This window comes from Pavona decussata, unplaced genomic scaffold (genome assembly GCF_977016875.1).
Source record: "Pavona decussata unplaced genomic scaffold, jaPavDecu1.1 SCAFFOLD_21, whole genome shotgun sequence".
Classification (NCBI taxonomy): Eukaryota; Metazoa; Cnidaria; class Anthozoa; order Scleractinia; family Agariciidae; genus Pavona; species Pavona decussata.
This window is the reverse complement of record NW_028145444.1, coordinates 5,622,337-5,633,224: the sequence shown is the minus strand read 5'-3', so window position 1 is coordinate 5,633,224 and position 10,888 is coordinate 5,622,337. Positions and strand designations below refer to the sequence as shown.

Here is a 10,888-nt window from a genome sequence, read left to right as displayed (position 1 = left end):
GATGGTAAAATCGACTTTTTCCGAGACAATGACAATGGACTACGCTACGTAAACCCTTTCTATAAGAAACTAGTTTAAGAGCTTTGGCGGGAATTAACTTTTTGCCTTCCAAAGAAAGGGATAGAGACGCTCGAAAAAGCTTCACAAAAAATAAAACGAAGACCGTTTTGGTAAAAGCAAGCATGTGCATTTGAAACCAGTGATGACATATTTGTTTCCTGAAAGACCGTCCATTTGTCGCACTACTTTACCATGTCTCTCCTCTTCACAAGAGCAGATCTAGAATACGATTATTTTTCTTATTACTCTTGGATATAAATTTAGGGACCCCTTTCGCTTGTTGCACTCACCTTTAGTCTATGCAGCCAACTCATAAACAGTAACAGAAACTGAAACTGCTATTCAACTGACAGAAACTGATATTCCACTAGTTCGAAATGAATATACCCTTGCTTATTGAATGTATATCATGACCATTCGAAGTAGATATCGTTGCTGCCCCCAAGTTCTGCTATTTACATAGTAACCGTTTAAGTGAGGTTGCCACTGGCATTGGCGATATCAGAACTATTATTACGTCTTGAAAAAATATTCAAATATCGAATGAAACTTCAAATGAAGTTAAAGAATAGAGTCCTTGACTTGAATATAAAGTAAATTGTAATATGAATTTATCTTGCCTTTGAACTTGACGAAATAAATTAAAGATTGAATACGCATGGACTGGGCGAGACGCTACTCTCGTTATTAGAGGGAGAGGACGATTATGATGAATCGCCCATACTGCTTAAAAAAATAGCGAACTATCGGAACGATACACAGTTTAATTTATAAAGTTGATACCGAAAATCTCATTTACTTTAGTTTCAAGAAAAATTAGTTTAGTTTTACAATGAGTTTAGTATAATTTATAATTTACTTATTAAAACTGGTTGATTTTGTAAACGTTATGTATTTACGTTTTTATATGTTATTTATTTAGGTAATTTATTACTGAGTGCTGTCCCCCTTTTCTCAGCCCGCCTCGACTAGCACATGTTATTTGCGGGCGGAAATGTTTTGCCATGTAAATAACTGGTAGCAAAGCTGTATTTAAAGTTATTTTTATATTTTTTATAGGTTAGTAATAAATAAGCTTGGTTTAAAGTATGAATTGTAAAATGTGTGATTAAATTAAATTGAATTGATTGAATTGAATTGAATTGAATTGTGCTTGCCTGCCAGCTACAAAAATCATGAATTTTAATTAGAGGCGAATACAGGACCCCTCCAAATCGAATGTACCGTGGGTCGAAATAAGCTGTTTTGGGGTCGTTTGCCACCTAGATAATATTATTATTTCTGAAGGTTTTCATTTCCGATAACCTTAACTTTGTGTGGTATTAAAACTAGGAGCTATGCAACTAAAAGCACTCAAATTATGTGGAACTGTTAAAAAGACACCACGGCTTGCTGTAAACTACACAACGCAAGGCAATGTACCACAAATTTGTAAAATTCGCAATATCCGTTCTCCTGTAGACGGGGCTTAACAAGCCTACCATATGAGCCAGCGAAAAACAAGTACACAGTCCTGCATTAAAAACAAGAAATTGTGGAGAGGCTGATATTTAATTAACAAAATTATCCTTTAGATTTTGTGACATTTGTTTATCATGTTTGCTAGTGGTTTGCATATTGTGAAGAGAAACTAAGTGGAGTGCTTGATGGTAAAATCGACTTTTTCCGAGACAATGACAATGGACTACGCTACGTAAACCCTTTCTATAAGAAACTAGTTTAAGAGCTTTGGCGGGAATTAACTTTTTGCCTTCCAAAGAAAGGGATAGAGACGCTCGAAAAAGCTTTACAAAAAATAAAACGAAGACCGTTTTGGTAAAAGCAAGCATGTGCATTTGAAACCAGTGATGACATATTTGTTTCCTGAAAGACCGTCCATTTGTCGCACTACTTTACCATGTCTCTCCTCTTCACAAGAGCAGATCTAGAATACGATTATTTTTCTTATTACTCTTGGATATAAATTTAGGGACCCCTTTCGCTTGTTGCACTCACCTTTAGTCTATGCAGCTAACTTATAAACAGTAACAGAAACTGAAACTGCTATTCAACTGACATAAACTGATATTCCACTAGTTTTAAATGAATATACCCTTGCTTATTGACTGTATATCATTAATATTCGAAGTAGATATCGTTGTCTGCACCCAAGTTCTTCTTTTTGCATATCAAGCTTTTAAGTGTGGTAGCCACTGGCATTTGCCATATCAGAACTGTTATCACGTCTTGAAAAAATATTCAAATCTTGAATGAAACTTCAAACGGAGTTAAAGAATAGAGTCCTTGACTTGAATATAAAGTAAATTGTAATATGAATTAATCTTGTCTTCGAACTTGACGAAATAAACTAAAGATTGAATACGCATGGACTGGGCGAGACGTGCATGCCTGCCAGCTACAAAAATCATGAATTTTATTTTGAGACGAATACAGGACCCCTCCAAATCGAATGTACCGTGGGTCGAAATAAGCTTTTTTTGGGTCGTTTGCCACCTAGATAATATAATTATTTCTGAAGGTTTTCATTTCCGATAACCTTAACGTTATGTGATATTACAACCAGGAGCTATGCAACTAAAAGCACTCAAATTATGTGAAACTGTTTTAACAGTTTCACAAAAACAAAATGACACCACGGCTTGCTGTAAACTACGCAACGCAAGGCAATGTACCACAAATTTTTAAAGTTTGCAATATCCTGTAAATTACGCTATTTTCTTCAAAACTGTTTGATTGAACACCGGTAGATTTGCAAAAACGCATACTTTGTATGCTTATGCACAGGCACTTGGTTTGTGCGGGCGAATACGATTGGCCTTTTAAAGACAAAACTGTCTCGGGCATCTCAACTTATAATTACATGTGTCTAATTAAGCCCCGTCCACGTGGGAACATTTTCTCTTAACAAACAAAACCCGATAAGAAACAACCATATCTGTTAGCATAGTTCTTTGTGTCGTCGAGGAGTAAATATAAACTGAATAACCAGTTCTTCAATTGAATTAAACACAGAATTGATCCAGTAGATGTCTCCAAATTTACAACGTCAAGACTAAACTGTCGAGGTCACCAATTTTTTTTATCTATTTATTTATTTTGATGTTCTGCTATTCGTTTACTTCGCCAAACTCAAGCGGGCGAGGTAGAAATGGGCGTATTTTTTCAATGGCGTGCGTCTCTCTCTTAGAGTCAAAGTGACAAGAGTTCTTTCGTTTTCTCGTAAACGGCGACTAAAAAATTCAGCCGAGTCGTAGGATGAAGTGTTCCTTTGCCCTTCTGCACTTTCCAGTAACCTACCCAAAGACATAAAAAATCCATCAATGTTGGGAAGCCAAATTTGTGCACCTTGCATTGTGCTTTTCAAAACTGTGTTCGCTAATCTTCCTCTATTTCCGCCATATTGAAAGTGTTAGTTCCCAGGGCCTCTTCTCTTAGCTGACTTCCGGTCACTTCTATTTCCGCTTCCTCATCTTTTAGTTTTATCGAACATCTTTTACTTGTATACGGTCACGAATTAATGATTCAGGAAACCGATGTATGCTTTACAACATCGATGTATGACATCCAAAATCGATGTGAAGGGGCCAAAAACCATTGCTCCAACGCGTTTCTTAACTTCTTTAATGTCAAATATCCGATGCGGTAAACGTTACGATAAACGATGCGAAAGCAATATTCGATACGGTTGCTAGAGAAATAAACAAGGAAAATACAAGTTACTACAGCAAAAGGACGAACCAAAACACAAGAATATAGAAATAACAAACTAAGCAGAAATGACGAGCCAAAAAATAATACTTACAAACGTTATATGGCCTTTAAAACGGACAAAACGAAGCGATGTAGGAAAAAAACGCAAAACCTAAAACTGTATCCTCCAAAGCACAAACGAGAATGAATCAAAAGCAAAGACGCGAATTTAAACTAATAACTAAGGAACAATAGACAAAGTTATGCAGAAAAAACTAACAGAATAATAATGAAAAACGACATGCAAGCGTGACACACAAAAAATGTTCCAAACAAAAGAGTTCATTCATGAAGAATGCCGCCGCAACATCTGGCTCCCCTAAGAGTTCAACCGGCAGAAAACTCTTACAAACAAATTATCTAAAAAAGATAGTTCTCCGTTCTCTGAAATTTCTCAGTTCTCTGAAATCAACATGGCTCCTCTGGCTGGGATTCAAACACCCGGTCTATACGTCTTTCTCAAGTATCAGGATAAGCTTGTCAACTGGGCGATCAAGGAAAGTTGCTCCTGTGGTAACCTTGACAGACCGTACATATCCTTCTTTGTCAGGGTAAGTGTGGACAATACGGGCCAAAGGCCAATGGTTCCGTGCTACACGGTCATCAACGATCAGGACCAGGTCTCCCTTTTCAAAGTTTCTCCTGGGACGATTCCATTTTGATCTTTGCTGGAGGCATTGAACGTATTCTCTTCTCCATCTTGACCAAAATACGTTTGCAAGGTACTGGACCCTCTTCCATCTCTTGCGCAGATAAACATCTTCTTTCTGGACGTTTCCAGGAGGGGGTAGTACGACTTTAGACTTCATCGTCAGGATGTGATTCGGTTTTAGTGGGTCTAGATCTCCTGGATCACTGGAAGGAGTGGTGAGAGGTCTACTGTTTATAATACACTCTACTTCTGCCATCACAGTTCGAAACGATTCGTCGTCAAGGTTATGACCATGTTCTCGCATTAAGGCCGTGAAGATTGAGCGGACTGAGCGTATTTGTCGTTCCCAGACGCCACCCATATGCGACGCAGACGGTGGGTTTTGCTTCCATTGCACCCAATCAGCTTTGAATTCCGTGCATAAACTTCTCTGGATTGCGTTGTTGTCCATCTCTGATAACGCTCTTTGCAATTCTTTCTCTGCTCCGGTAATATTTGTTCCTTGATCGGATCTGATTTCACGTACAGGCCCTCTTCTTGCTATAAAACGTCGCAAGGCATTTAGAAAGGAATCTGTTTCCAGAGAGTTCGCCGTCTCTATATGTACAGCTCGACTAGATAAACAGGTAAATAACGCACCATAACGCTTCAATTCCTTTCTTCCCTCTTTAATGTAGAATGGGCCAAAGTAGTCGACGCCACAGTAAGTGAATGGAGGTGCTGGGGCAATCCTTTCTTTGGGAAGATCGGCCATCCTTTGCTCACCAACTACACCACGAAGCCGCCGACAAGTCACGCATTTGGAAATGAAGTGCCTCACAACGGAATTGGCGTTTATGATCCAAAATCGACTTCTGAGCGTGCCTAAAGTGATGCCGCGACCAGAATGCGCAACCTTCTCATGTGCATCTCTAATGATCAGATCTACCACGAAACTCTTCTTCGGGAGGATGATGGGATACTTGAAATTATCGGGAAAGACTTGCGATTTGCTGAATCTACCTCCAACGCGCAACAGGCCGTTCTGGTCAAGAAAAGGATCAAGGCGATATAACGTACTGGTTTTCTTGATTTCCACTTTCTTGGCTCTCACGAGGTCGCGATTCTTCTGACGCTCTTCTCCTTGAATCTTGCGCAGGGCTTCAGATTCTTTAGGAAACGCACATCCTTGTACCAATTTGAGTATGATTTCTTCGGCGCGTTGTAATTCCTCAACTTTCAAGGGTTGGCTGCTCAATTTTTCTGCTCAGCGTGTTTCCAACAGCGTTTGCACATGAGCTAAAAACTGCTTGAGGCGAAGTATCCGGGCCACGCATCGTTTCATGCGGTTCCAATTGGAGAAATGCGCAAACCTTGTCAAGATTTCCTCCTTTTCATCAGAAACAGTGGCATGTGTTACAACTTTCTTCACTTCAGGATCATCGGCAAAGACTGCGTCTAAATCGCAGGGAAACTTAGGCCATTCACTCTCGGGATGCCACAAAAAATCTGGACCTCTGACCCATCGATGTTGTTTAGTTATCTGATTGCCCTCCAAACCACGTGATGCGTCATCAGCAGGATTATTTTCGGAGTCCACATGTCTCCATTGGATAGAATCTGTCTCATCTCGAATTCTTTGCACTCGATTTGCCACAAACACGTGAAAACGCTTCGTTTCGTTTCGAATGTATTTCAACACGGTGGTACTGTCGGTCCAGTAGATCTCTCCATCAACAGGATCGCTTAATTCTCTGGAAACCATTCCTCCTACTTGAACAGAGGTAGTTGCTGCTGTAAGCTCTAACCGCGGAATTGTCATGGCCTTAAGGGGTGCCAAACGAGACTTCCCCATCAGAAACGCACAATGGATGTTACCCTTGTCGTCTACACTTCGTAGATACGTCACCTGACCATAACCAGTGGCACTAGCGTCCGAGAAATGGTGGATTTGCCTTGACACGACAGAACCAAAACCGTCCGGGATGACACAACGGTCCATTGAGAAGTCTTCTAATGCTGATAGTTGGCTTCTCCACTTTTCCCAACGTACACGGAACTCGAGATCAATCTCTTCATCCCAGTCTATCTTCATGCGGCAAAGGTCTTGCAAAATCTTCTTTCCGTTCAATAGAAAAGGCGCTGCTATTCCGAGTGGGTCATACACTGAACAGATGGTGGATAAAATACCACGGCGAGTGAGTGGCTTGTCTTTAAGGATTATCCGGAACCCTAGCGTATCCGATTCAATAGCCCACTGTACACCAAGGGCCCTTTCAACTGGAAGGAAGTGGCAACTTAGGTCCAAAGTCCTTAAATCGTGTGCGCGAATGTCATGTGGCACGCTCATCAATACATTTCTTCTGTTGCTGACAATCTTAGATAGGTTAAATCCTCCAAGAGAACACGCAGAACGAACACCACGTAATCTTTCAATAGCTGTTTCTTCTGAATCCTCTGATCGGAGACAGTCATCCACATAAAAGTTATTTCTCAAAACGTCAGCTGTTTCCGAACCAACATGTTTCTCAGCATCATCTGCGGCTTGTCTTAAAGCGAAGTTGGAACAACTTGGGGAGGATACTGCTCCAAAAAGATGAACATTCATCTGGTATTCTGCAGGGGCCTCATCGAGAAGACCGTCAGGCCACCAAAAGAATCGGAGAAAATCTCTTTGATTGTCGGGTACTCGAACCTGGTGAAACATAGCATCAATGTCTCCCATGAATGCGACTGGCTGGTGGCGAAATCTCGTCAACACGCCGACAAGGCGACTCGTCAGGTCCGGTCCTTGCATGAGTTGGTCGTTCAATGATGTCCCTCCATAACGTGCGCTGCAGTCAAAAACGACCCTGATCTTGTCTGGCTTTTTGGGGTGGTAAACACCGTGATGGGGTATGTACCACACCTGCCCTGACCTGGCGGGATCGCGATCTGGTGGCACTTTTCTGGCAAATCCCTTTCGGATGATGTCATTCATGAAATTGACGTAATCTTCGTGAAATTTCTTATTTCTTGTCAGTTTTCTCTTCAGCCAGCATGCTCTTTGGAACACTTGCTCCTTGTTGTCAGGAAGGTGTACGTCTTTAGAGCGGAAGGGTAGAGGTATCTCGTAATGGCCATCATCAGTACGCTTAATGCCTTTATTCACAATCTCAAGAAATTTCTTATCTTCTTGCGAGTACTGGTGGGCTCTCTGGTCAGGTCTTTCAGGAAAGTCCAATTCAAACATCCTGATTAATGCTTGCGGCGTGACAATTTCTTTGACCTTATCCTCTACGGCGAAGTGATGGTCAAGGGGTTTCTCTGATCCCACCTCTACAACGGCTATTCTATTGCAGTTAACTGTTTGATGGTCTTTCTTGATCAAATTCAAAGGTCCTACTATCGCCCATCCAGCAAAGGTGTTTATCGCATAAGGGCCACCATTTTCACTGGCAACAATGTCTATCGGTTCAAGGGCTTTTGGACAATTCGATCCAATGAGAAGACCAACTTTCGCGCCATGAAGCTGAGAAGGCATACAGTCTGCTATTCTTTCAAGATGTTTCCACTTATGGGCGAGTTCAGGTGCGGGCACATCCACGTCTATCGCAGAAATGTCTTCTTTAGTAAAGGTCTTCGGCAAATCAATGCGGTTTTCACCATTGAGGTCCGTAACGATCAAACCGTTCAGAGCCTTAGTATCGTGTAACTGGGTGCCGTTTACTGTCTTCACCATTAGCTTCGTATCGGTACCCTTTGCATCTAAGCAAGCAGCTATGTCTTCAAGCAAGAAAGTACCAGTGCTACAGCTGTCGAGCATGGCGTACGTAAGGACTTCTTTCCCGGCTGCTTTTAATCTGACAGGAACAATAGGCAAGGCAGTAATTGGGTTCCCTGTGCCGACAGCGCTGCAAACAGCCTCTTCTGTTTCAACATGGGTAGCAGTGAGGACATCCGTAGATTGTTCTGATGACGGATTCTGTTTCTTGGTTGCTAATTGATTGAGACGGAAGTTATCATCGTGAAGCCCGGTAGGATGACGTCTGGAGCACGTTTTACAGGTTTTCCTCTGAGCACATCCGCTTGACCTATGGCCAGCTTGGTAACATGCAAAGCACAAGTCTTTGTCCTTGAGGAATTCTCTCCTCTCTTGCAAGGTCTTCTTTAAGTACTCTTTACAGTCATCAAGGTCATGAGTCTTTCCGCACATCTTACACGGGTTGGCGAGGCCAAGCCCTTTAGCTTCGGGTGTGGCAGTTATCGCCGTCGCGTGACTGGATACACGAGTTGTCGCGCGTGAACGGTCTCCGATTTTCGGCTTGTGAGTGTTTTTCCCTTTGTTAAAACGACCAGGGCGATCTGAGGTATCTTGGCGATTAAGCGCTTCTCGTGAATACACAGGATCCATTGCAATTCCTGCCTCAGTCTTGACAAATTCCACAAAGGTAGCAAACGTGGGAGTGATATTTCTCGTCGCTCGGAGCTTACTTGCTTCTCTGCGCCATCTGTCTTGGAGCGGCAGCGGAAGCTTTTTAACCATAGTCTAAATGTTGTGGGGATGATCCAGAGTCGAGAGAAACTTAAGTTCGGACATCGCACTCCGACACTGAGTAAGAAACGTTGCGAAGCGGTCTAACGCTTGATCATCTCCTTGTTTAACATAAGGCCAATCTTCAATCTTCTTAATGTAAGCGTTCGAGATTTTGTACGGATCTCCATACTTCTCTACCAAAAGCTTCATAGCCTCGGTATAACCATTTTGTCCGTCCAGGTGGAGGCATCCTTTAATCAGCTCTTTCGGCTCTCCTTCCACGTACTGCTCCAAATAACGTAGGCGGACATCGTTTGACTTCAGTTTACTCTCAATTTGCGACTCAAAGGTCCTGACAAACGTGAAGAAATCGAGGGGGTTGCCGGTGAACTTGGAAATGGTTAATGTAGGCAGAAGGGTCTGCTGTTGCTGTTCAACCAAGAGCTCTGTTAATCTGTTTTGTTGGCTGAGAACTTCTCGGAAGCCTTTGGGAATGTTCTGGTTTTCACCACGCTTCACTTTAAACTCTGGAGCCAACGGGTTCGGCCATGTGCATTGCGCTGCAACTGGTTCTAATTGCACAGGCGAGTGATACGGGTGAGGTACGGGCGGAGGATTCGAGCGAGGAAGCGGATTGACCTGTGGATCCTGCATGGTTGTTGGCGGTGGATGAACGGTTGTCTCAGACAACTTCCTCTCAAAGCTAGAATCACGGTCTTGAAATTCAGCATACGCCCTTTCGCGCGCTTGGGCCACTGCTAGCTGCTCTTCCAAGTGTAAACGCTCAGCTCTTTTCTGTAATTCTTGTTTACGCTCTAACATCGCAAATTTCGCCATGAGTTCGGCAGTCTTGGCTCTTTCTTTCGCCCGACCGGAGGCAATTGATGACTTAGTCGACGATCCTTTTGTGAGGCGAGACGAGCCAGTAAGATTTGAACAATTTGATCGGCTTTCCAAGCTGTTTTCTATTTTCTCCTTCGCGGAAGAAATCCACCGTTCTGTTTGTTCGATAAAATCAATAATCTCGGTGCTTTGTTTAACGTACCAGTCCCTAGCTGCGTTGACATCTTCATCGTTTTCAAGGTCATCCATAAGGGCTGCGAACACCTTCTTCAACTCTTCGCTGGTGGCGCGAAACGCGGATAACTCATTTTCAACAGAATTTACATCGTCCGTATTTGCAGTCTTCTCAGTAATTCGCTCAATCTGCTGTTTAATCTTTCGTTGCAGCGAATAACAATCCATCCATCGAAGTCGAGTGACATAGGCCGATCCTTTCTCTAAGCGTCGCTCTGGCCTCGCACTTTGAACTGTACCAGCAATAATCTCCTTCGACTGATGCTCGTCCTCGTAAGTTTGTCCGTAACGGCTCCCGACTTCCATTATAATCAAATTTAACGTTTCAACGAATGAAGGGGCCAAAAACCATTGCTCCAACGCGTTTCTTAACTTCTTTAATGTCAAATATCCGATGCGGTAAACGTTACGATAAACGATGCGAAAGCAATATTCGATACGGTTGCTAGAGAAATAAACAAGGAAAATACAAGTTACTACAGCAAAAGGACGAACCAAAACACAAGAATATAGAAATAACAAACTAAGCAGAAATGACGAGCCAAAAAATAATACTTACAAACGTTATATGGCCTTTAAAACGGACAAAACGAAGCGATGTAGGAAAAAAACGCAAAACCTAAAACTGTATCCTCCAAAGCACAAACGAGAATGAATCAAAAGCAAAGACGCGAATTTAAACTAATAACTAAGGAACAATAGACAAAGTTATGCAGGAAAAACTAACAGAATAATAAAGAAAAACGACATGCAAGCGTGACACACAAAAAATGTTCCAAACAAAAGAGTTCATTCATGAAGAATGCCGCCGCAACACGATGTATCCCGGACGAAATTGATTTATTTTATTTTAC

General features: G+C 42.1%; 2 protein-coding genes across 2 annotated transcripts; both read right to left on the bottom strand.

Moving 5' to 3' along the window:
* Window positions 1–4,256: 4,256 nt before the first annotated feature.
* LOC146486423 (uncharacterized) lies at window positions 4,257–5,216 on the bottom strand. Its single transcript, XM_085097323.1, has one exon. It carries the CDS (start codon window positions 5,214–5,216, stop codon window positions 4,257–4,259), a length of 960 nt encoding a protein of 319 aa, XP_084953449.1.
* Window positions 5,217–5,696: 480 nt separating this feature from the next.
* Window positions 5,697–8,966, bottom strand: LOC146486422 (uncharacterized). Its single transcript, XM_085100721.1, has one exon. It carries the CDS (start codon window positions 8,964–8,966, stop codon window positions 5,709–5,711), a length of 3,258 nt encoding a protein of 1,085 aa, XP_084956847.1. The 3' UTR covers window positions 5,697–5,708.
* Between the last annotated feature and the right edge of the window lie 1,922 nt (window positions 8,967–10,888).